Source organism: Panulirus ornatus, chromosome 57 (assembly GCF_036320965.1).
Source record: "Panulirus ornatus isolate Po-2019 chromosome 57, ASM3632096v1, whole genome shotgun sequence".
NCBI classification, from domain to species: Eukaryota; Metazoa; Arthropoda; class Malacostraca; order Decapoda; family Palinuridae; genus Panulirus; species Panulirus ornatus.
The window spans coordinates 18,368,917-18,396,397 of NC_092280.1; the positions used below are offsets into that span (position 1 = coordinate 18,368,917).

Consider the following 27,481-nt stretch of genomic DNA (forward strand, 5'->3'; position numbering starts at 1 on the left):
AAGCATCGTCCAAACGCCTCCCTTTTCTCTTTCACTGGCAGCCTTACTTCTTCATCCCACCACTCATTGCCCTTTCTAATCTGACCACCTCCCACCTTTCTCATGTCACTTGCATCTTTTGCGCAAGCCATCTCTGCTTCCCCAAATGCATCCCATTCCTCACCCACTCCCCTCATGTCATTTGCTCTTACCTTTTGCCATTTTACACTCTATCTCTCCTGGTACTTCCTCACACAAGTCTCCTTTCCAAACTCACTTACTCTCACCACTCTCTTCTCCTCAACATTTTTCTTCTTTTTGAGAACCTCTACAAATCTTCACCTTCGCCTCCACAAGATAGTGATCAGACATCCCTCCAGCTGCCCCTCTCAGCACATTAACATTCAGAAATCTCTCATTTACTCTCCTATCAGTTAACACGTATTCCAATAATACCCTTTTGACCATCTCTCTTACTCACATACTTATACTTATGCATATCTTAAACCAGGTATTCCCAATCACCAGTCTTTTTTCAGCACACAAATCCACAAGCTCTTCACCATTTCCATTTACAACACTGAACACCTCATGCACACCAATTATACCCTCAACTGCCACATTACTCACCTTCGCATTTAAATCACCCATCACTATAACCCGGTTTTGTGCATCAAAGCTGCTAACTCATTCACTCAGCAGCTTCCAAAACACTTGCCTCTCACGATCTCTCTTCTCATGACCAGGTGCATATGCACCAATAATCCCCCATCTCCCTCAATCCATTTTCAGTTTTACCCGCATCAATCTAGAATTTACTTTCTTACACTCTATCACATGCTCCCACAACTCCTGTTTCACGAGTAGTGCTACTTCTTCCTTAGCTCTTGTCCTCTCACCAACCCCTGACTTTACTGCCAAGACTTTCCCCAAACCATTCTTCCCCTTTCCCCTTGAGCTTCGTTTCATTCAGAGCCAGAACATCCGGGTTTCTTCCCTCAAACTTACTACCTGTTCCTCTTTTCTTCTCGTCTTTGTTACATCCACACATAATCAAGCACCCCAATCCCAGCCTTCGAGGAGGATGAGCACTTCCGCGGAATGCATGCATAATGCCATTATACAAAGGCAAAGGGGATAAAGGTGAGTGTTCAAACTGCAGTGGAATAAGTTTGTTGAGTATTCCTGGGAAATTGTATGGGAGGGCATTGATTGAGAGGGTGAAGGCATGTACAGAGCATCAGACTAGGGAAGAGCAGTGTGGTTTCAGAAGTGGTAGAGGATGTGTGGTTCAAGTGTTTGCTTTGGAAAATATGTGTGAAATATTCAGAAAAACAAGTGGTTTTGTATGTAGCCTTTATGGATCTGGAGAAGGCATATGATAGGGTTGATAGAGATGCTTTGTGGAAAGTCGTAAGAATATGTGGTATGAAAGGTAATCTGCTAGAAGCAGAGAAAATGTTTACCAAGGATGTAAGGCGTGTATGGGAGTAGGAAGAGAAGAGAGATATTAGTTCTCAGTGTAGGTCGGTCTGCGGCAGGGGTGTGTTGTCCTGATGGTTGTTTGATTTGTTTATGGATGGGGTGGTTAGGGAGGTAAATGCAAAAGTTTTGGAGAGAGAGGGGCGAGTATGCAGTCTGATGTGGATGACAGGGCTTAGGAAGTAAGTCAATTGTGTTTGCCGATGATACATCTATGGTGGCTGATTCGCGTGAGAAACTGCAGAAGTTGGTGACTGAGCTTGGGAAAGTGTGTGAAAGGAGAGAGATGAGAGTGATTGTGAATAAGAACAAAGTTATTTGGTCACTAGGGTTGAGGGACAAGTTAATTGGGATGTAAGTTTGAATGGTGAAAAATTGGTGGAAGTGAAGTGTTTTAGATACCTGGGAGTGGATTTGGTAGCGAATAGAACCATGGAAGCGGAGGTGAGTCACAGGGTGAGGTAGAGGGCTAGATTTCTGGGTATGTTTGAAGGAATAGTGGTTCCAACAATAATATATGGTTGTGAGGCGTGGGCTAGAGATAGGATTGTACGGAGGAGGGCAGATGTATTGTAAATGAGATGTATGAGGAAAATATGTGGTGTGAAGTGGTTTGATCGCGTAAGTAATGAAAGGGTAAGAGAAATGTGTGGAAATAGAAAGAGTGTTGTTGAGAAGGCAGAAACACAGCTCCCGGTGCATTACGCATGACAGCTAGAGGCTGAGTGTGAACGAATGTGGCCTTTTTTTTTGTCTGTTTTCCTGGCGCTACCTCGCTGAATCAGGGGAGAGCGATGTTGTTTTCTTGTGGGGCGGGGTAGCGCCGAGAATAGATAAGGCAAGCAAGTACAAATATATACATGTGTATGTATGTATATACATGTGTATGTATGTATGCATATGTATGTCTTTATATGTATATGTATTTGTATGTGGGCGTTTATGTGTGTGTATATATATATATATATATATATATATATATATATATATATATATATATATATATATATATATATGTGTGTGTGTGTGTGTGTGTGTGTGTGTATGAATGGATGGGCCATTCTTCGTCTGTTTCCTGGCGCTACCTCCCTGTCGTGGGAAACAATTATTATGTATAATTATGATGATAATAAATATATATATATATATATATATATATATATATATATATATATATATATATATATATATATATATATATATATATATATATATATATATATATATATATATATATATTGAGAGAGAGCGGCAATACTGTTACGTACGAATAGTTTTGAAGTTTGGCTGAAATCAGCGAAAATCGTACCGCGAGGGGTCTAATGTATTACAGTGAATAGTTTATTTTCTTATTGCAACGAGCCTGTCCACAGATAGGAGAGGTATTTAATCATATAAGTTGGTCCACAATTGGGAAAGAAATTTTATCATGTAAGTTGCTTTTAATTTACCATATCTAATCTTAAGGAAGTTGATAAAGAAATAGATTATACTTAATGTGGGAAAAGGATTTTATATTTAATGAACGAAGGAATTGAATGATCCCCACGCATGGCGGGAGTAAAAGGGTTGGGCCTCCACCTTCCCTCACCCCGACCTGTCTTAGACACGTTTCTATGTCTGGGCTTCGTTGTACATGTCACCTTCACGTTATATTGAAATTTTCATTTCATTACTTAGAAATGGAAACTGCATTTAAGTATGTATATCTGTTGATATGGAAATGAAAGACGACTCGTTCATCAGTTAACAGAACCAGGTAGAAATTCTACAGTGAGTAACCCAGTCTTTCTATATGAAGTGAAAAAAGACTTCAAATAGTCGAATATGTAGTTTCTTTTGTTTTAAGTGATTACAGGCACTCATGGCCAAGGGAACTAGTAGGAAACGAGTGGAAATTTCAGTGTTGTTCATCAGTTGATTTTGAAAGTCCTCTTGATTATAATCGTAGTATGGCTCAGGGTTGACTCATGTAGGTAGATATGGCTCAGGGTTGACTCATGTAGGTAGATATGGCTCAGGGTTGACTCATGTAGGTAGATATGGCTCAGGGTTGACTCATGTAGGTAGATATGGGGTCATTCTCAGAGGCTGTCAGTGTAGCTAGGTCTATGTTGGGTATGATGAGGGAACATATTTCGTTGAGGATGCTTGCTGTGGTGATCCTACGGGTGAGCAAAGGGAAGAAAAGGTTGACATTTTATGATATTTCCTTAATTGTATGAGAATTTTGCCGTCAAAGATTTCGCTCGAGTGAAGGAAATGAACAAAATTATCTGGCAAAGTGGGAAGGGGAGATTGTGTGAGTTACCAATTCAAGAATCACGAAATGAAAAATCCCTGCATTAAAGATCGGAATTTAAAGGTTCACGCCTACTCATGGAGAAGAAAAAACAATCAAAGACTATAAGAACTTTGAAAGGTATCTTTCTATTAATTAGAAAAAAAAAATTCATGAGTGAGTGATTGTGGCGGTGTATGGCATCTGTAGGTCTGTGTGTGTGTGGGTGTCACACGGTGAACAGCTGAGCAGATCTCCCTTCAGACTTCTCAACGTAAGATGTGAATTTTCTTTCTGACGTGAAATCACGCACCAAGTGTGTAGTTATTTAGGATGCTAGTCATGGCTTGATTTACAAACGCTTATTTCCATGCGTACAGGTTTGTCACGTGAGGAGGCACGTACAGAGAGGAAGCCAAGAGGCGGGTCAGGGAGCTACAGTGACACGTTTAATACCAGCCACCGTCATCCATGGATACTTTGAAGGTAATCATTTTTGTTCTTAGGAATGGCATGTGCTAGTAACTTCTGAATTCCGACGTGACATTGATTTGGTCTATTGGAAAGTATATCAAATTGATGTCGGTGTCGACTCTTGAGATGCGTCTCATTTTCTGGAGATTTTACATCAAGTTGCGTTATGGTCTCCTTTTTTGAGTTATCTTCATCATCATGATATAATTAACACAACAATGTCAAGTGGGAGGGAGTATGCCGCCCATCATGTATTAGTAATTGACATACTCTGTGGGAGGTTCTGTCGAGGAACCTACCCAATGGAAGAGTAATTTTGCGTTGGAAGCTGGAAGAATATTTTTGCTTTTATTATTGAACAAAGTCATTTATGATTCTTTATCTTATGATTAGAATAGCCCAAATTACTCAAACTATTCATCCAGAGGTAAAATCTTATGATTTAGCTGTTTTGCTTTTAGTTTTGGGGTAATATAAGATTTTGCTTTTTAATGTCATGTCATGGGTAGAGAATACAGCAATAGGTGCAGAGTATGAATTTGAATATTATATTTGTTGAATTATATTTCAGAAGCTGACAGTTAAGGGTTATACGTATTGGGAAAAATGTGGGACTAACTAATTGTGAAAGCAGAATATAAATTAGGATAAAATGAATAGAACCTATTAAACCTCTTAGTAATGCTTACAAAAGCAGACATACTTATTAGGTTTTCTCTTCTTACTTAATTGGAAGTGCTCATGAGGGTAGGATTATGAGTACTGAGTCATGTAGCTCAATCAACATTAAATTACTCAATAGTGGTAGGGTTATGAGGGAGGGGTTCTTGGTTCATGAGATAGAGTTTATTATTATTATTATTATTACTTTTTTTTTTTGCTTTGTCGCTGTCTCCCGCGTTTGCGAGGTAGCGCAAGGAAACAGACGAAAGAAATGGCCCAACCCACCCCCATACACATGTATGTACATATGTCCACACATGCAAATATACATACCTACACAGCTTTCCATGGTTCACCCCAGATGCTTCACATGCCCTGATTCAATCCACTGACAGCACGTCAACCATGGTATACCACATCGATCCAATTCACTCTATTCCTTGCCCTCCTTTCACCCTCCTGCATGTTCAGGCCCCGATCACACAAAATCTTTTTCACTCCATCTTTCCACCTCCAATTTGGTCTCCCACTTCTCCTCGTTCCCTCCACTTCTGACACATATATCCTCTTGGTCAATCTTTCCTCACTCATTCTCTCCGTGTGACCAAACCATTTCAAAACACCCTCTTCTGCTCTCTCAACCACACTCTTTTTATTTCCACACATCTCTCTTACCGTTACGTTACTTACTCGATCAAACCACCTCACACCACATATTGTCCTCAAACATCTCATTTCCAGCACATCCACCCTTCTGCGCACAACTCTATCCATAGCCCATGCCTCGCAACCATACAACATTGTTGGAACCACTATTCCTTCAAACATACCCATTTTTGCTTTCGGAGATTATGTTCTCGAGTTCCAACCATTCTTCAAGGCTCCCAGAATTTTCGCCCCCTCCCCCACCCTATGATTCACTTCCGCTTCCATGGTTCCATCTGCTGCCAGATCCACTCCCAGATATCTAAAACACTTTACTTCCTCCAGTTTTTCTCCATTCAAACTTACCTCCCAATTGACTTGACCCCCAACCCTACTGTACCTAATAACCTTGCTCTTATTCACATTTACTCTTAACTTTCTTCTTTCACACACTTTACCAAACTCAGTCACCAGCTTCTGCAGTTTCTTACATGAATCAGCCACCAGCGCTGTATCATCAGCGAACAACAACTGACTCACTTCCCAAGCTCTCTTATCCACAACAGACTGCATACTTGCCCCTCTTTCCAAAACTCTTGCATTCACCTCCCTAACAACCCCATCCATAAACAAATTAAACAACCATGGAGACATCACACACCCCTGCCGCAAACCTACATTCACTGAGAACCAATCACTTTCCTCTCTTCCTACACGTACATATACACATATATATAAATATATACATAAACGCCCAAACATGCACTTATGCATACATATACATATCAACATATACATACATATACAAAGACATATACATATATACACATGTACATATTCATATGTGCTTGATATATCACAAAATATCTTTTGACATGTCAAGTCTTCTAGTAGTTAACAGAACCTTTGAAAGTCTCACTTATCCTCAAATATTTGTTATATACTTAATATTCATTATCATAAGAGGTGCTGCACCTTGAATAGCACCTTGCGCATCAAGTCTTATAGGATGTAAGGATTCCAGTCCATTGGTACCACTTACATCAAATTGTATAACACTTCCAATTTTGAAAGCATGACAAGCTTCACTTTCTAGCCAAAAAAGATGGTGGAAATTTGCCAACATAAGATATGTTGATTGCTAAGAATTGCATGGTCTGTTACTGTGTCATTTGTTTGTTGACATCAGGCACTTATGTGCAGTACTCTCTTGCAGGTGGAAGTCTGATTACAACCAGAATATTGAACAATAAGATGAATTTTGACTGCTGAGGGAGTTAAGGTTTAAGTTTTCTGGGGTTTAGTTGATTTTATTAGTGAATTACATAGTTTTACATTGCTTAACTCCACATTTTACTGACTTACCACATTTGATATTCCCCCCAAAAAAGTAATGGCCTAAGTTATGCTCACCTGCTGTTGTATTCTCTATACAGGGCACTTTCTTCTGTAACTGCAGTTCACTTCTCTATACAATGTGCTAGCACTGAAGAAAAGAGTTACCAGATATCTGAAGGTAATAGTGATGTGCAACTGTAACAGACTTTTAAGTATCTAGATATATACTATCAGTAGATATTGATTGATTCATTAGAAATAAGAATAGCAAGGTTTGGGGATTCTTCTCTTTGCAAAAATGACAGTTGCATGCCATTTTCTTCTAGGTGCTGTCTTGTCCATAGGCTGCCTTTATATCCTAAATGTCATTAAGGTTAAGTTTACACAACCAAACTTAACCTCAGTCATGCATCATTAACCAGTTGCACTTGTATAGTTATCACTTATGTTGGCAAAGGAACATCCTGATCATGCAGTTCGTTTAGTATCCCCATTTTGAAATATGTGTGTAGTATAGAAGTACTTTAGCCAGAGAGTAGAAAGCTTTAGGTATTGAATTATTTTCGTATGCAGTATTAGTGTAGAGTCCTTATAGTACATTGGAAGTGGTGAAGCATTATTTGGAACATATAGTTTTTTAGATATGATGATAGTGATGTGTATTTTAAAGATCAGGTTAAATGTGGAGTTAACAGTAGACTTAAGTGAAACACCTTGTGTCTCATGATTACTGTGTGGCTGTTGGGAACTCAAGGGTGGGACATTTTGCTGACTGTTTCTTTCCCTATACCGTGGACCTTTGGAACTCTCTCCACTCTGATATCTTACCCAATAACTATGATATGGCTCATTTTAAAGACAGATTTTCACTTCCTCCTAAGTTTGTTAAATACTTTCCCTAGTCTTTTTTTTCCTTTCATAATCCTCTCTAAATTTCAGTTAAGGCCTGGCCTTGTTGTGGACTTTGTGATTTGAGTCCTAGAAAATACCTTCTAGCAGCTGGTATATACTTTTTATTCTTTTTATGATTTGAATTGATCCTCTTGGTTACCATTTGCAAACAGTTGTTGGACATTGCTTACATATAGGTAATGACCTCAATTCTGTACATTTTTTGCAATTTCAAGATTAAGATATATTCTATTTACTAGGGGATATTAGGATAGGTTTTTACTAGGGGAGATTAGGATAGGTTTACATGTTTTTCTTGAGTTTCATAACTCTCTCCACTATCACGTCTTGTCATATTGCTGTTATGATATTTGTATAAATCATGTCTTGGAATTTTGAGATTTTTTCCCAAGTTAAGTAGGGAGAGAGGGGAGTGATTGGTTCCCAGTGAAGGTCAGTCTGTGGCAGGGGTGTGTGATGTCCCCATGGTTGTTTAATTTGTTTGTGGATGGGTGGTTAGGGAGGTAAATGCAAGAGTTTTGGAGAGATGGGCAAGTATGCAGTCTGTTGTTGATGATAGGGCCTGGGAAGTAAAGTCAGTTGTTGTTTGTTGATGATACATCTCTGGTGGCTGATTCAAGTGAGATACTGCAGAGTTTGGGTGACTTGAATTTGGAAAAGTGTGTGAATTGAGAAATTTGAGAGTAAATGTGAGTAAGAGCAAGGTTATTAGGTTCAGTAGGGTTAAGGGACAAGTAAATTGGGATGTAAATTTAAATGGAGAAAATTTGGAGGAAGTGAAGTGTTTTAGATATATGGGGGTGGACTTAGCAGCGAATGGAACCATGGAAGTAGGAGTGAGTCTGAGGATGGAGGAGGGGGCGAAGGTTCTGGAAGTGATGAAGAATGTGTGGAAGGAGAGAACATTATCCTGGAGAGCAAAAATGGGTATGTTTGAAGGAATAGTAGTTCCAAAAATATTGTACAGTTGCGAGGCATGGGCTGTAGATAGGGTTGTACAGAGGAGGGTGGATGTGTCATAAATGAAATGCTTCAGGACAGTATGTGGTGTGAGGTGATTTGATTGATGAGTAAGTAATGAAAGGGTAAGAGAGATGTGTGGAAATAAAAAGTGTATGGTTGAGAGAGCAGTAGAGTGTGTATTGAAATGGTTTAGGCATATGGAAAGAATGAGTGAGGAAAGATTGACAAGCAGGATATATGTGCCAGAGGTGGAGGGAACAAGGGGAAGTGGGAGGCCAAATTGGAGGTAGAATGATGGAGTGAAAAAGATTTTGAGTGATCAGGACCTGAACATACAGGAGGGTGAGAGGTATGCAAGGAATAGAGTGAATTGGAACAGTGTGGTATACTGGGGTCAATGTGCTGTCAATGGACTGAACCAAGGTATGTGAAACATCTGTGGGGCCTGGATGTGGATAGGGAGCTGTGGTTTCAGTGCATTATACATGACATCTAGAGACTGAGTGTGAACAAATGTGGCTTTTTTTTTTTTTCGTCTTTTCCTGTTCCTATCTCGCTGAAACAAGTGGTAATGATGCTGTTTCCTGTTGGGTGGGGTGGTGCTAGGAATGGATGAAGGCAAGCAAGTATGAATATGTACATGTGTATATATATGTATATGTGTGTATGTATATATACATATGTATACATGAATGTGTATTGTATATGTATTTGTATGTATATGCATGTGTGGACGTTTATGTATATATATATATGTGTATATGAGTGGATAGGCCTTCATTTGTTTCTTGGCGCTATCTCTCTAAGGCAGGAAATGGCGATAAAATATAATAAATGAATATAAATAATTTGTTGGAATTTTTGAGAAGACTTTGTTCCCATGTTAAGTGAACTTGGGTTAAGCACATTTCTGGGAGAAAAGTGGCTTGAAGCATTGAAGAATTTTTGATGAGAGTAAAGCATTTGTGTGAGTAGTAAGAGGGAAGATGATTGTTTCTATGTGACGTAAGTCTCTTTAAGGGATGTGTAATGTCACAAATGTTGTTTCATTTGTAAATGAATGGAATGGTGAAGGGTGTGAATGCAAGGATTTAAGAGAGAGGTTCAGGTATGCAGTGTATTGGGGTTTGGGGACATGGGAGATGAGTTGTTTGTTTGCTGATGATGTGTCATTTGTGGTGGATCTGAGTAAGAGCTATAGAAGCTGGTGTCTGAGTTTGGGAGAGTGTGTGAAAGTTGAGAGTAATTCTGAATAAGCTGTATTATAGGGGTTAGCAATGAAGAGATACGGGCTATTTGGAGTGTGCTTAGTTTAAATGAAGAGAACTTGGAGGAATTTGAGTGATTTAGATACTTGGGATTAGTTATGACAGTGAAGTAAACTTGAGAGCCATAGATTTGAGGCATGGGCCTTAGACAAAAGTGTAGAGAAGAGGATCTGTTGGTTGGAAATAAAGTGTTTGAAGCCAATATGTGGTGGGAAGAGGGTTGATTGAATAACATTATAGGGTAAGAGAGAGATGTGATAATAAGAGGAAAATGTATGAGATAGCTGAAGAGGATGTGCTGAACTGGTTTGGCTATATGAAGAGGATGAGTGAGATGCTGAGTAAGAGGAAACAAGGAAAGAGGGAAATCAAGGATGGAGTGAAAGGTGCTTTGTAGGTTTAGAGCCTAAACATGCAGGAAAGTGTGAAGTGTACAATGGGTAGATTGAACTGGAGTGATGTGTTATACAGGGGACAGAGTGCTGCCATTGGACTGAATCAGGACTCTGATGTGGTTGGTCAAACCATGGAAAGTCTGTGGGGCCTTTTTGTGGATAGGGACTCTGGATTTTGTCTGTTATACATGACACCTCTTGAAACTATTGCAGTGTGCAACCATGGGCTGTAAGGAACCTGAAGAAAAAGGCACAGGGCAAAGCATCTTTCAGGGAATTTCCAGTTGTGGGCAAATTTTCAGTAAGGACCATTTATGTAAGTGGAGATAGATATGAACTATCATGATGATAGGAAGCTCATATTGCTATACCAAAAAGGGCATAGTTTCTTTTGGCAAAAATGCCTTTTTGCTCTTGTTTACTGGGGAGAAGGAAAGGCCTTCTAGAGGAATTGCCCCACAACAAAGGAGGTTATTAGTGTGTTGAAGAACAGGAGAACAAAATTGAAACATCGATGAAGGTAGCAAATGGGGAAATAGTAACAGTTATTGATAAAGTGTGGAGATGGAGTAGGATTTTGAAAGACAGTGTGGTTGAAAATAGAGTGGCAGATGTAGGGTGTTTGGGTTGGGTTGGTATGGGTAGTGGGAGACTCAAAGAGAGTGATTTGAAGAAAGAAAAGGTGCTGAAAGCCTTATATAAGATGAAATGTGGCAAAAATGGCTGGAGTTGAATTTCTTAAGGAAGGGGATTGATTGCATTGTTGATTTATGTTGATATGTTAGGATTTTCAATGTATATAGGGATAATTTTTGAGCATTCTGGGCCTAAACATACAGGAGGGTGAGAGGCATGCAAGGAATAGAGTGAATTGGGATGATATGGTATACGGGTGTCGACATGCTGTCAGTGGACTGAACCAGGGCATGTGAAGCGTCTGGGGTGAACCATGGAAAGGTCTGTAGGGCCTAGATGTGGATAGGAAGCTGAGGTTTCAGTGCATTACACATGACAGCTAGAGACTGAATGAATGTGCCCCTTTTTTGTCTGTTTTCCTCGTGTTACCTCACTGAAGCAGGGGGTAGCGATGCTGTTTCCTGTTGGATGGGGGTAGCGCTAGGAATGGATGAAGGCATGCAAGTATGAATATGTACATGTGTATATATGTTTATGTCTGTGTATGTATACCTATATATGTATGTAAATGTGTATATATTGATATGTATATGTGCGTGTATGGGCGTTTATGTATATGCAAGGGGGATGAAGGTGAGTGTTCAAACCACAGAGGTATAGGTTTGTTAAGAGCACCTGGTAGTTGTATAGGAGAGTATTGAAGGTATGTACAGAGCATAAGACTGGCAAGGAACAGTATGGTTCTAGAAGTAGTGAGAATGTATGGATCAAGCATATGCGTTAAAGAATTTGTGTGAAAAATATTTGGAGAAACTGAAGGATTTGTATGTGGCATTTTTGGATTTGGAAGAAGCATATAAAATGGTTGAGAGAGATTTCTTGTGGAAGGTTTTAAGAATATTTGGTGTGTGATGGAAGCTGCTTATATGTTTGAGTAGGAAATGAGGAGAGTGAATACTTTCAAATGACGGTTGGTCTGGGACAGTGGTGTGTTGTCACCATGGTTGGATAATTTGTGTATGGATGGAATGGTGAAGGAGGATCTGTATGCAGTCTGTGAGTGTTGGGTGGGCTTTAGAAGTGAGTCAGTTATTGCTTTCTGATGACACAGCACTGGTGACAGATTCGAGTGAGAAACTGGAGAAGTTGGTGTCTGAGTCCTAGAGACTGTTTGGAGGGAAAAAGTTGAAAGTGAATATGAATAAAAGAAAGGTTGTAAGGCAGTGGAACAGGTTATTTGGGATGTGAGTTTGAATGGAGAAAATTTGGAAGAAGTGTTTTGTTTACCTGTGAGTGGACATTGCAGTGAATGGAATCATGGGTCAATCCATTCACAACATGTCAACCCCTGTACATTGCATTACATCATTCCAGTTTCATTTATTGCATTCACGCCCTTCATTCTCTGGTATGATCAGGCCACCATCACTCAAAATCTTTTTCACTTCTTCCTTTCTTCTGTTCCTTCCTTCTGTATTTTGGTCTTCCCCTTCTTGTTCCTTCCACATCTGATACATATATCCTCTTTGTCAACCTAACCTTACTCTTTCTCTACATATATCCAAACCACTTCAGCACTTCTTCTTCAGCTTTCTCAACTACACACTTTTTATTGCCACACCCGCCTCATACCCTTTTCTTACTTACTTGATCAAATCACTTCACACCATACATTGTCCTCAGACAGTCAAGGGTTTATATATCTTTTGTATACCTTTTTTATAACTTTTTCGTTGTTCTTGGATAAAACATATCTGGTCCTTCTGTTTTTCTTATTTTTACTCAGTTTTGTATATCTTCAAACCTGAGTCAATATGTTGCAAAATGTTTTCTCTTAGCGTTGCAACTGGAGTTAGGACACAAGCTCTGTCTTCAGTTATATGTGAAAAAAACATTCAAAATTTTTACCATGTCTTCACTGTCATGAACCAAGTCACCATTTCAGATATTGATGGATCACTTTACTAGGTAATGCAGAGCTGCCAACTATTACATTTTTGCCGTATTTATTACTTTTTTTTTTTAGATAAGTACAGCAGTATGATTTTTCTTGGTAAAACATTTCTTTCAAGTTCTGGTAGTATGTTCATGTATTGTACATGTTATTGTGTATGTAATGCATGGAAAGTTCACAGGGGTGCACTTTTCAATATAAAGTGTATGTTCATCCCACATGCAAGTACTGATACAGTATACAAATGCTCCCTGACTTACGATTTTTCAACATGATGGTATGATAGTGATACACATTCAGTAGAAACTGTACTTTGAATTTTGATTTTTTCTCGAGTTAGCGATATGCAGTATGATACTCTCTTGTGATGTTGCTCTGCGGCAGCGAGCCACCGCTTCCAGTCACCTATGCAATGACTAATGTAAACAATCTTTACTCTACAGTGTACTGTATTTACAGCATTTTTTTACTTTGAGTTTTGTGTTTTTGCATCCATCATGTTTACAAAATGCCTATCTGTGTCTCCTTCCTCTAGTGAGAAGAAGAGGAAGGTAGTTACTCTTGAGATGAAATTAAAGGTAATTGCCCTGCATGAAGGTGGCAGGCCAGTAATGGCTATTGCAAGTGATTTAGGACTTTTGCAATCAACGATCTCAACCATCTTAAAGGATAAGAAGCGAATTAGTGATGCAGTGAAATCTTCACCATCAGTTGAATTCATTGTCATCACAAATAAAAGAGCTGGGCCGATTGATGATATGGAAATTACTTGTCACATGCAGGAGGACTAGGTAAAGAAGTGCATGCTGCTTATCCTACTGACAATCCAGGCTAAGGCAAGAAGTCTTTTCGATACAGTGCTGATGATCTTGCGTATATGCAGATGTTTACAGGAAGTCATGGTTGGTTCCAATGTTTCAAAAGGCATCATGATTTTCATATTTTTAAGGTTAGCAGTGAGGCAACAAGTGCTGATACTAAAGGTGCTGAAGCTTTTAAGAAAGAGCTGCATAGGGTAATTATGGATTGTAAATGTAAGCATTCTGAGAAGGTTTAAGGTAGGGTGGACTAAGCTATGATGATCAGTAGTTTAGATAACAGTATTGAATGTATTTTTGACTGACAGTGTTTTCAACATACAATTGTTTTATCAGAATATAACCCCATCTTAAGTTGGGAAGCATCTTTACAAAATATCATTTGAATATTGGTCAATTTCTGACCAATTCATAGAAGTGACTGTAAAAACTGTTGGATAGTTGGTCTTACCCTCCAATCATATCTTTAGGCTTGTGCAACCAGGCTGGTCCTATTCCTAGGTCAGGCCCTCCTGAGGCTTTGAAAAGTTGTGCAAAATTATCATGTATAGAAATGGATAAGAAATTACAGGTGCTCCCAAGATGACAACAGCTAAGGAAGGAGTAGCACTATTCCTGAAACAGGAGTTCTGGTAGTGTGTGATACACTGTAAGAAGGAAAATTTTAGATTGATTTGGTCATGAAAAGAAAGATCATGAGAGGCAAGTGTTTTGGGGGCAGATGACTGAGTGTGGTAACAGTTTTGGTGCATGAGACCATGTATTAGAGATGGATGGTTTGAATGCAGAAGTGAGGAATGTGGCTGTTGAGGGTATAATGGTGTGCATGGGGATAATCAGTGTTGTGAATGGAAATGGTGAAGAGCTTGTGGATTTGTGGGCTGAAAATAAATGTGATTTGGAATACCTTGTTTAAAAAGAGAGATATCCATAAGCATATGTGTGTTAGTAGGAAGATGGTCAAAGAACATTGTTAGATTATGTATTGATTGATAAGCATGTAAAAGAGAGACTTGTGGATGTCAACATGCTGAGAGGGGCAGCTGGTGGGATGTCTGATCACTATCTTATTGAGGCAAAGGTGAAGATTAGTAGAAGTTTTCAAAAAAGAAGTGAAAATGTTGGGGAGAAGAGAGTGGTGAGAGGAAGTGAGCTTGGAAAAGAGACTTGTGTAGAGAATTACCAGGAGAGATGTAGTGTAGTATGGCAAAAGGTGAGAGCAAATGAAGTAATGGGAGCAGGTGAGGAATGGTATGTATTTAGGGTAGCAGTGATGGCATGTGCAAGATATGCATGTGGTATGAAAAAAGTGGGAGGTGGGCAAGTACGGAAGGGTAGTGAGTGGTAGGATGAAGTAGTAAAGTTGTTAGTGAAAGAGAAAAGAGAGGCGTTTGGATGGTACTTACAAGGAGGGAGTGCAAATGACTGGGAGATATGTAAGAGAAAGGGGCAGGAGGTCAAGAGGAAGGTGCAGAGATTTAAAAAGTGAGAGAGTATCATTAAACTTTATGGAGAATAAAGAGTTGTTTTGGAAGGTAAATAATGTGTGAAAGATAACAGAAAAAAATGGGAACATCATTGAAGGGGGCAAGTGATAACAGGCAGTGGTGGAACAAAGAGATGAAGTGAGCATTTTCAAGGATTGTTGAATGTGTTTGGTGATAGAGTGACAGATGAAGGGTGTTTTGGTCATGGTGGTGTGCGAAGTGAGAGAGTCAGGGAGAGTGGATTGATGAAGAGAGAATAGTTGGTGAAAGCCTCGCGGAAGATGAAATCCAGTGAGGGGGAAGTGGATGGTATTGCAGTTGAATTTATTCAGAAAGGTGATGACCGTGTTGTTGATTGGTTGGTAAGGACATTCAGTGTATGTATGGATCATGGTGAAGTGCCTGAGGATTGGCAGAATGTATGTATAGTACCATTGTACAAAGGCAAAGGGGATAAAGGTAAGAGTTCAAACTACAGAGGCATAGGTTTGTTGAGTATACCTGGAGAATTGTATGGGAGAGTATTTATTAAGAGGGTGAAGGCATGTACACCAGATAGGGGAGGAGCAGTGTGCTTTCCAAAGTGGTAGAGGATGTGTGGCTCAGGTGTTTGCTTTGAAGAATGTGAGAAATACTTAGAAAAACAGAAGGATTTGTTTGTAACATTTATGGATATGCTGATGTCAGAGCATAACAGACATCAGTTCCTAACGAGTGGCAGTATACAGACTTAAGAGCGTAATGGTAGAGGCAGTATGTATATGTCAGAGCATAACGGCATATGATAGGGTTGATAGAGATGCTTTGCGGAAGGTCTTAATAATGTATGGTGTTGGAGATAAGCTCCTAGAGGCAGTGAGAAGTGTTTATCAAGAATGTAAGGCATGTGAGCTGCTAGAAGCAGTGAGAAGTGTTTATCAAGGATGTAAGGCATGTGAATGAGTAGGAAGAGAGGAGGGTGATTGGTTCCCAGTGAAGGTTGATGTGTTGCAAGTGTGTTTGATGTCACCATGGTTATTTGATTTGTTTATGGATGGGGTGGCTAGGGTGATAAATGCAAAAGTTTTAGAGAGAGGGGCAAGCATACAGTTTGTTGGAGATGAGAGGGCTTAGGAAGTGAATCATTTGTTGTTTGCCGATGTTACAGCGTTGGTGGTTGATTCTAGTGAGAAAATGGGGATGGGGGAGAGAGAACTTCCCACGTATACTTCCCACGTATTTCATGCGTGTCGTAGTAGGCAACTAAAAGAGGAGGGAGCGGGAAGGCTGGAAATCCTCCCCTCCAGTTTTTACCTTTCCAAAAGAAGGGACAGAGAAGGGGGCCAAGTGAGGATTTTCTCTCTAAGGTTCAGTCCTCTGTTCTTAATGCTACCTTGTTAATGTAGGAAATGGTGAATATGTATGAAAAAATATATATGTATAAGTTCTGATTTTTTTCCTTGATTTACAGAAGGTGCCTGCTGTCCTCTACTCCAATACAGATAGTGTACCTCAAGCTGTGCAGGAGGGCTTGTTGGTGATGACAAGTATTGGTGTCCAGGTGAGCTCAGTGTTTGTTTCATGTTTTGTTACATATGGTGTGGAAGTGGCAATGACAGTATTGTAACCAATGAGGTTGGAGGTGTTGCCACTGTGAAAAGTAAAAAAGAAGTTTGAAATCAGTTAGGTTATTAAGTTTCAGTATCTTGAGGGGATACTCTAGTTTTACTAGAGTACCCAAGTCTCACCCCGCCTTCTCTTGGTGACCTCATTATTACATATCATAGGGGTGGAACTAAAGGGGGAGATGTTGCCCAACTACATCAGGGCAATGCTTTTGAATTTGGACAAACACCTGAGGTGTGCTGTCATTTTTTAGTTGTTTTTTTTTGACAATTTTGGAGCTATTTGGTGCCTCAAGAAACACTGCACTGGAGTTGCCCTCTGGTAGTAAACCTGTCAAGGTTAAGGCATAAAAGATTAAGAATAGGCACTGAAGTCTACCTTATGCTGAGGATTAGAAGAGATGAGTGATTAAGGATGATAGCACTGAATATGAATGGGCTGACTGGTGGGAGTAAAAGGAGGGAGCTTGTGGAGAGGTTTAAAAGTTGAAGTGTGGATGTTTTAGGAATTGGGGAAAACCATGCCCCAGAGCATGGTGTGTGGAGTGAAAATGTAAATGATGAATGCAAGTTATAGTAGGGCATGGAAGGTGTGGTATGGATAGGAATGATGAAAATTATCGGGGAGGAGGTAAAGAAGGATATGCAATTCTGCTATCACCAAGAGTGTGGGAGGGTGTTACAAAGCATGGATGGAGTGGATCAAGAATAATGTGGGTGACAGGAAAGATTGGGATTGTGAAGTATGCATGGGTATGTGTATATATGCCTGTGAATATGAAGACTGTGCAAGTTGAGGATGAAGTGAAGCTTTTCTGGAGAAATCTGAATGACTGTATACTGTTTTGAGATTGAGAGAAATGTGGTTGTATCGGGGGATATGAATCAGAAAGTTCGATGTGATGAAATTAGTGAGATAGTAAATGGGGGTTGCCCTGAGTAAATGAGAATGGAAGCTATCTTGTGGATTTGCTGCATTAATAGCAATGTCCATAACATCCTTTAATTTCAAAGACTTGGCACATAATGCCTCTTGATGGATAATGCAATGAATTTTAACCAGTTTCTGTGCAAATCCAAGGTTTTCCATTTGTCTTGCAACAATGCGATGATGCCTTTTTTTTTCCCGTGCCATTGCTCGTGCCCCATCATATGTAATGCCAATTTAATTTAACGTCTCTGATAGTTTCAACAAAGCTTCAAAAATGTGTGCTTCAGTACTGAAACTATGTCCTTCATAGGAATTGATTGAATAAACTTCAAAAATTTGAAAAGTTAAGGGAACTCCTTGCACAAGCACTGCACGTTGAGCATTGTCTCTCAAGTCTGTGCTCTCATCAAGCGTAATTGAAAAAAAATTGCAATTCGTTGCAGACATCCCTTTAACAACTTAACATCTGCTGACATTTCTTCAACTTGCTGTGTGATCATTCTTCCAGAGAGGCTGATAGATGCAAATAATGATATCTTTTGAGAACAGACGATATCCACCACTGCCAGTTAACATTCTTTGACAAACTCTCCATCCGTAAAAGGCTGCATCTTTTTTGCAACATCTGCTGACATTTCTTCAACTTCTTGTGTGATCATTCTTCCAGACAGGCTGATAGATGCAAATAAAGATTTCTTTTCAGGACAGACAATATCCACCACTGCCAGTAAACATTCCTTGACAAACTCACCAGCCGTAAAAGGCTGCATCTTTTCTGCAGTACAGGTTGTACCTCTATAATCCAGTGCTCTGTGGTCTGGCACATTTTGAATCTGCTGCCATTAGTTATTAGTTTGTGGATCTGCCCTCAGGGTGACTCTCTTAGCAGTGCTAAGGCACCAAAAGCTGTTTACACTGTAGGCGAGCAAATTAAGTCATGTTAACTTCTTATATTCAACTGTATTTTAGCCCTTCAGGATATCATCCAAGAGATCAAAAGATGCAGAAGATGGTGCTAGTGCCAATAAGCATTAGCATAAATCATTATTTATGCTTGAAAGGTGGAGTCACTGAAAAAATTAGGTAAAGGAACTTCTGTAAAGACTTTGATTGTGCTGAGATTGGATTGTCAACTGTATATGACTTAGGGTTCAATTTATGTTTTCTGGTATTTTCTCTGGTCTGGCATTGGCCATGTCCTAAGGTTGCTGGATTAAAGAGGTACAACCTGTATGTTTTGTGACGTCATAGCTGGCATGAATATTTCCATCATTTTCACTGCATTTCTTGGCAAAAAATTACATTTGCTTTCCAAAATTAGCCTTCAGATGCTCAATTTCATCTTTCCTTGCTTGTTCAGTAAACTTTTTAGAATGTTCACTATGGCAGGGCTTGTAATGTTGTCTGATATTTGCCACCCTTTTCGCAGCAACATCATCTGGGCAAATGAGACAAACTGGTTTCCCAGCGTGCTTGATGAAGGAGTAATATAGTGGCCAAGTGTCTTGGAAATTTCAGCATTCAGCATCTACCTTCCCGTGTTTTGCTTTTATTTGCCATTGGAATTTTTTTCTTCAGTTTTATTTCAAAACGTGAGTTATTCAACAAGTATCATAGCACATGTAATGTGTTTAGCGTGAAGGATCCTAGCCCAAAAATCTCCGTTCAAGTGTTCTTTACAAGTTTTCCTGCGCAGGCTGTATTGCCTGTTATGTCAGTGAAACCACTGACATTCCAACTTATGTTGGAGAGCATTTGTTGACTGATAGGAGCTCTCACATTTGCAAACAGTTTCAGAGTTCAGAATTAAGAATGCTTGTTCAGAGGATTGTTTCATGGTTCTGAACTCCACCTCATCTTCATATCAACTTAGGATTAAAGAAACAATTCATATCGATGAAAAAAACCGTCTCTTAAGCAACTTTTTCATGGAGATTCAACCCTTTCATTTTGATGTGTAACAGTTTTTATTTTTTGTGTTTTTTATTTGCTGCCGTTGTTTTCACTGATTGTAATACATTTTTATTTTACTGCTTGTTTGGATTCTTGCCATGTTTTTTACCACCATGTAATGCTTTAAATTCAGGATATCTTTAGTTTTGATTTATACTGAGGGTGATTGTTGTGCAATCAAAACTGGTACTGATGCAGCAGACACTTCATGAAATTATAAATGTTATTTTTGCTAAATTTGCAACATGTAAATATGTGGTTCACATTATGTCCTGTTGTTGCAAGAGGTTGAGAAGTTGCTTGATATGTGAACCGTCACCTTAGCATGCCTTTTAACCACCAAATCTAAGGGAACATCACTCTGCAGCGGATGTAGAATAGGAGTGATTAGCCCAAAATATTCTTTGCAAATCACATGCTTATCCATTGTATTAAACCATGAAATGGGTGACAAAATATTATATTTTCTTCTCTGAGCAGAGATTCAGTGTGGATTTCTTGAAATGTGAACTGTAACCTTAGCATGCCTTTTAACCACCAAATCTAAGGGAACATCACTCCGCAGCGGATGTAGAAAAGGGGTGATTAGTCCAAAATATTCCTTGCAGACCACATGCTTATCCATTGTATTAAACCATGAAATGGGTGACAAAATGCATACCTTGCTAGAAAGAATTATATTTTCTTCTTTGAGCAGAGATTCAGTGTGGATTTCTTGTTAAAACACAGTAACACTGTTTGTTTACAAATTTGAAAGATCCCACCTGAAAACCTGTGTGTGCAAGGAGAGTATCTAATTTCTAATATTAATAAGTTAGCCTGCCTTCCTGTCATTTGTATGTACACCAGTGTGTCTGTCACTTTTGGTGTTTGATTTGGAACAAATAGAAACTGGGGCCAGTGTAACAAGACACTGTGCATGATCCATCATTGTGGTCACATGACACACTCAGAATAAGGAAAAATCGCTTGCAGACCTGATAAGCTTAGTATCCCAATAATTGCTGGAGGGCCAGTCAAAATCCCTTTGTGGGCCAGATCTGCCCCATGGGCTGCAGGTTACCTATCCCTGATCTAGGAGTTGTCTTGGGTAAGTGTGGTGATACGGAAGGAGAGATAAGTGAGAGAGCAGTACAGGGTAGAAGAGTCTTTGGGTCTTATGATAGAATAATAAAGGGTAGAGGTTTAAGTATGGAAGTAAAGAGAGGATTAAGGGACAGCATAGTCCTCCCAATCCTGACGTATGCAGTCAAAACATGGACTTGGAATGAGTCACAGAGGTCAAGAATCCAGGATGTGAAAATGAGTTATTTGAGAGGAGCATGTGGTATGACATGATGGAATTAAGAAAGAGATGAGGGTATCTTTGAGAGATGTGGTATGGCAGGGAATGCAAAGGAGATGAATTATGGAGTGGTAGAATGGGTGAAAGATAATACTTTGAGATGGTTTGGGCATGAGGAAAGAATGCAAGACAGGGATTTTACAAGTAGAATGTTCAATAGTACAATTAAAGGGGTTGGTGTGAGTGGAAGACTTCCTGTGACATGGGCAAATATGGTGAAGGAATATTGGAGGGAGAGAAAAAATGGAAGAATGCATGGAATGGTGCATGCGAAGGATCATATGTTAAGAATGATAAGATCATTGTTTACCTTAGTCATCAGTGGATGATATGTGGGTTGATGGACATTTCTGCATTGCTTGTGATGTAGGTGGACCATATGATATTAATAAGATCATTGTTTACTTGAGTTATCATTGAATGGAATGTTATGTTGATGGATATGTCTACATTTCTAGTGATATAGCCTTCTGACGATATCTGTACGTGGGCACTAATGAGGAAATGGTTTATGGGAATGCCAAGTCTTCTCTCTCTATATACATGTATAGGTTGTGGCTCAGATATATGGGGAAAAGCTCCATACAAAGTATTAAGAAAAACATGTTTTATCATTTCTGCTTGGGCTCATACCAGAGGCTTGGCTGTTCCAAACCAAATATGATTATTTTTTATGTTAGCACCAATGTAGGTAGCTCTAACAGCTATAAGCACTACTTTTTTCCCTCCTGTGTCTACCTTTTCCTCAGGTGAGATACCTTGATAGGAAAACCTGATGTCTAATTTGACATAGATTTTGGAACAAATAGCAAGTGATATGATAATCTGACAGATGTGTACTGGGTATAGAACAATCATGGGTACAAGGTACAAGATAGACCATAAAAGAGAGGGATAGGTGCTTTGAAAGAACTTGTTGGGCTTGTGATATTTCTGGAATTTGCTAAAGGAATGATTAGGGATTGGATGCAGTGGAAGCATTGAGATGTTGGGTTTTATTTTCTGTCATCTTTGTGTGCAAAATGAAAAATTATAAAACACCTATATAAGTTTGGAAGTCTATATTTTATCACACTTGACTTGGGATGAAGGCTTGTATGAGAAATTTCAGAGGCTGTATGAACCTGATCTGCTTCATGGAATTGGAATGGAGTAAATGATGATAGATGAAAGTATGCTTTATCATATTCTACTTTTTTAGCTTATATAGTTAAAGCTATAAAGCAGTGAGCAATGAGAATATTGCTTTTTATAGTGTCCTATAAAACTACTGGTTAGTTATTTTGTGGCGGCACCTGTTAATGATAATTTCATTACCTTTCATTACAGAAATATTATGAATGTAAGGTGTGTCTTAAGAGCATGGCTGGCATTATTCCAGCACAGGCTCACCTTCAAGGATCTCATCACATGAAAGCTCTAAGGAATTACACATGCCAATCAAGCATTAGTGCTTGTATGGATAGATTCACACTTGATGATGCTGATGGCACACCTTTCCAAGCACCTACTCCAGATATTCAGCCCTTTCCATCTTCACCACGAAGTCAGAGCCCTTCACCTTTGCCTTTGAAATCATCTGGTAGCTTTGACATAGGTTAGCTGACATTTTTGATGTATGATTTTCAAGCATAACTTGTGCTGTTTTGACTATGAAGTGTTTATATGGCATGATTTTTTGAGATCAGTAAGTTACATGAACCTTTTCCTTTCAGATACAGCTAGGAATCTTGGCATAGTAACAGAGGAGATGGTACTTAATCAGAAAGTGTTCACTTGCACTCTTTGTAGTATAACCTGTTCAGGTGATATTCCCATGAAACAGCACCTCATAGGTGAACCTCACTTAAAGAAAGAAAGGTAAGTGTTCAGTATTATTTATGAAGAGACATTAAGCTCACTACTTTTGATTTAATGGGATAGAAAACCCAAGTGCTTCATAAAAAGACAGATTACCTGGATTCCAGGTATCATTTATTTCAAGAATCTGTCAGGGTTCTTTTAAATACAGTGACTACCAATTGTCTGTCAAAAGTTCAGTTGTAAAAGTTTTGGTCCCCCAAATATGTTATACCTCCGTATTCACGGTGTGTTTCTAAAAGAGGAAGAAGAAGGAGCCAGGCAGGGAGTGCTCATCGTCCTCAAAGGCTCAGGCTGGGGCATCTAAGTTTGTGTGGCTGTAACCAAGATGAGAAGAGAGGGCAGATAGGTAGAATGCTTGAGGATTTGCATTTTTTTCAGATAGGTAGAATGCTTGAGGATTTGTTTTTTTTTAAGATAGTCAGACCTGTGCTTGATCTGACACGCCTTTCACTGTTGGCAGCTGTTCCCTGGTTTTTATGCATGGTCTTCTGAGATGCAGGCAACTTCTTATGGAGATGGTGTTGGGCATGCTATTTTTCTTCTGGGAGGTGGGTATTCACCTATGGTCTGGAGCAGGTGTTTCATATGCTTGTGGGAAGAAACCTGGATGTTCTGGCTCTGGAGACCCTCCCCTTCTTGTATTTCAATTTCTAAATGAGGAAACAGGAGCCAGGCAAGAAGTGTTCATCATCCTTGAAGGCTCAAGTTGGGACATCTAAGTGTGTTTAGATGTAACCAAGATGAGAAGAGGGCAGATAGGTAGAATGCTTGAGGATTTTTTTTTCTTTTTAAGATCGTCGGACCTCAGCTTGGTCCGACATGGGCCTTTGCCTGTTCGCAGCGTGTTTCCTGGTTTTTATGCATGGTCTTCTGAGATGCAGGCAACTTCTTACGGAGATAGTGTTGGGCGCACTATTTTCATCTGAGAGGTAGGTATTCACCTATGGTCTGGAGCAGGTGTTCCATATGCTTGTGGAAAGAAACCTGGATGTTCTGGCTCTGAGTTAAAAGATGCTCAAGGGTAAAGGGCGAGAATGGTTTGGAATGTCTTCAGAGTTAAGTCAGGGGTTGGTGAAAGGATGAGAGCTAAGGAAGGTGTAGCATTACTCCTGAAGCAGTTGTGGGAGTGTGTGATAGAATGTAAGGGAAGTAAATTCTCGATTGATTTGGGTAAAACTGAAAGTGGATGGTGAGAGATGGGTGATTATTGGTGCATAAGCACCTGGCCATGAGAAGAAAGATCATGAGGCAAGTGTTTTGGGAGCAGCTGAGAGAGAGAGAGAGAGAGAGTGAGCAGTTTTAAGGTATGAGACAGGGTGGTAGTCATGGGTGATTTAAATGTGAAGGTGAGTAATGAGACAGTTGAGGGTGTAATTGGGGTGCTTGGGGTATTCAGTGCTATGAATGGATATGGTGAAGAGCTTATGGAGGTGTGCCGGGAGAAGACTGTTGATTCGGAATATCTGGTTTAAAAAGAGGGATATGCTCAAGTATATGTAAATGAGTAGGAGAGACAGAGCTTATGGAGTTGTGCTGGAAGAAGACTGGTGATTGGGAATATCTGGTTTAAAAAGAGGTATATGCTCAAGTATATGTATATGAGTAGGAGAGATGGGCAAGGGGCATTATTAGACTACATAAATGTGCTGAGAGGGACAGCTGATGGGATGTCTGATCACTTATCTTGTGGAGGTAAGGCTAAAGATTTGTAGAGGTTTTTGAAAAAGAGGAAACAGTATCATTGAGAAGAGGGTGATGTGAGTAAGTGAGCTTAGACATGAAACTAGTGCGAAGAAATTCTTGAGATACCTGGAGAGATTAAGTGTAGAAAGGTTAAAGGTTAGAGTAATTGAAGCATGGAGAATGGATTAGGAATTGGATTTTTTGTTTTTAAAGCTCGTCGTGGACAAAAGTCTACATCAAATCTGGGCCTTAATTGGAATATAGAGAGAATTGTGAAAGGCAGAAAGAAAAATCAAGAGAAAGTATTTGTGAATTTTGGAGAAACTGAAAAACTTGTCTTTGAAAATATGCCAGGTCATAGTTATAGGGAAAGATATGAAGAGGTAGAGAGGAGTTTTTGATAGAGAGATAGGTAGAAACTGGGTCTTGGAGGCATTAAACTTAAGTAGATTTTGTCTGTCCCACTGAGATATCCTGTCCAAGACTTGAGTTTATTGAGGAAGCTGTGTCAGGACAAGATGCAGATCAAGTGAGAGAAGAACCGCAGAATTGAAGGATGTAGATGAATGCAGTGTTGAGTTGTCTGCATGAGTGCATTTGATTATTTGTGAGAGGAAATCATTGAAAAAGTGTAGGGAATAGGACAGAACATTGAGGGATGCAGTGATGGCATGTGCAACAGATGCATGTGCCATGCAAAAGGTGGGAGGTGGGCAGAATTGGAAGGGTAGTAAGTGGTGGGATGAAGATGTAAAGTTGCTGGTGAAGGAAAAAAAGAGAAGCATTTGGGTGGTACTTACAGGGAAGGAGTGCAAATGATTGGGAGACATATTAGAGAAAGTGGCAGAGTTCAAGAGGAAGGTGCAGGGGTTGAAAAGGAATCAAATAAGATTTGGGGTGAGCAAGTATCGGTAAAATTTAGGGAGAATGGAAAGATGTTTGGAAGGAAGTGAATAATGTGCAAGACAAGAGAACAAATGGGAAGATAGGTGGATGGGGGCAAAAGGTGAAGTGACAACAGGTTGTGATGAAGTGAGGAGGAGATGGAATAAGCATTTTGAAGAAGTGTTAAATGTGTTTGATGATAGAGTGGCAGATGTTGGGTGTTTTGGTTGGGATGGTATGGGAAGTGAGAGAGTTTTAGAGGATGGTTTGGTGATGAGAGAAGAGGTAATGGAAGACTTGGGGGAGATGAAGTGCAGCAAGGCGGCTGGAGTGGATAGCATTGCAGTTGAATTTATTAAGAAAGGGGATGACTGTGTTGTTGATTGGTTGGCAATGAAATCGTTGTTTGTACGGATCATGGTAAGGTGCCTGAGGATTGGTGGAATGCATGTATAGTGCCATTGTATAAAGGCAAAGGGGATGCAAGTGACTGTTCAAACTACAGAGGTATAAGTTTGTTAAATATACTTGGCATATTGATTGAGAGGGTGAAGGCATGTACAGAGCATCAGATTTGGGAGGAGCAGTGTGTTTTCAGAAGTGGGAGAGGATGTGTGGATCAGTTGTTTGCTTTAAAGAATGTGTGTGAGAAATATTTAAGAGAACAGATGGATTTGTGTGTGGTATTTATTAATCTGGAGAAGGCATATGATAGGATTGATAGAGTGGCACTTCATCCAGCAATGAGGGATGAGGGCATCATTACCTTTGCTTTCAAGTGCTGTTGTTGCCAAGGCTCTTCCTCCAAAAGATCAAAGTAGGAAACAACTGCTGTCCTTAATGATATGGTTGCCACTTTGCTGAAGAGAACCAACAGGTGTGGTTTCAAAGACCACTGGCAGTGGCAGCCCTTGCCACTGACCAGAAGCTTTTCATGGAATTGCAACATCGAAGTTCACCATCTGTGGCAGATACAATTTTAGCAATAGTTGGCCGTCACCTATGTTAACTTAATGAGATGAATGTTGCTTTGACTTATTAGACAGTGGCATCATTTTGTGCGGTAAGTGGGAGACTGTCAGAATCTTGACAGAAAGGCCAGCTCATAAGATTGTTTTCTTTTCTAGATACCAGAATACAACCTTCTGATTCAAAAAGAAATATGGGCTTATTTTTGCATTACCCATTCGAAGGATTTCTTCTGAATTCTAACGTCACTTTTGACATGTTAGCTTAGGATCCTGAAAGTTATAGTAAACTTCACTACTGCCAAGGATCTTTTAGAAGTGAAAGGTTATGAATGCCCATGCTAAACTTGGGGTAGGTTTTACTCAGGAGTTCTGTACTGCAGTGATATGGGACAAGAAGCAGAAACAATAATTTCCAAGTTTTGAAATTGAACTGCAAGCCATTTCCCATTCCCACCAAAGGCATCTTTTTTCGGACATTGATTCGAGCTATGATACAATCTGAGTTAATGTATAGATGGCACTTCTTTCATTCTGTACAACATTTTCCTCCATATGTTAAAGTGAATTTTGAGGTAATTTCTTGCCCAGTGTGTTAAGCAGTTTAGTTTTGGTGTAATGCTGTCATACTTTCTAGAAAGAAAGCTCATAAGCACTTCCTGGATATAGATTGATTGGAATTTGAATCCTGATATTTGAATACTGCTGGGAGTTCTTATTTACTGTTGGCACCAGTTGAAAATGTGTCCTGCATATGTATGGTAGTCTTTTTTTTTTTTTTTTTTTTTTTTTATACTTTGTCGCTGTCTCCCGCGTTTGCGAGGTAGCGCAAGGAAACAGACGAAAGAAATGGCCCAACCCCCCCCATACACATGTACATACACACGTCCACACACGCAAATATACATACCTACACAGCTTTCCATGGTTTACCCCAGACGCTTCACATGCCTT

General features: G+C 39.5%; 1 protein-coding gene across 5 annotated transcripts in view; it reads left to right on the forward strand.

The window, feature by feature from the left end:
- The first annotated feature begins 3,939 nt into the window (after window positions 1–3,939).
- The window catches only part of LOC139766212 (zinc finger protein 385B-like), a 205,566-nt gene continuing 182,024 nt past the window's right edge, over window positions 3,940–27,481 (forward strand). For 2 of the 5 annotated variants that reach the window (XR_011716821.1, XM_071694517.1), the window contains exons 1-5: window positions 3,940–4,016; window positions 4,123–4,228; window positions 16,746–16,835; window positions 22,458–22,725; window positions 22,844–22,988. Coding sequence is in view for 4 of the 5 variants with exons in the window: in XM_071694517.1 (XP_071550618.1) it covers window positions 4,214–4,228; window positions 16,746–16,835; window positions 22,458–22,725; window positions 22,844–22,988 (518 nt within the window). In the remaining variant the exon portion in view is untranslated. Of the gene's footprint in view, window positions 4,017–4,122; window positions 4,229–6,960; window positions 7,041–16,745; window positions 16,836–19,259; window positions 19,423–22,457; window positions 22,726–22,843; window positions 22,989–27,481 lie in introns of those variants that run through there. The other 3 variants (XM_071694519.1, XM_071694518.1, XM_071694520.1) reach the window with 3 other exon arrangements.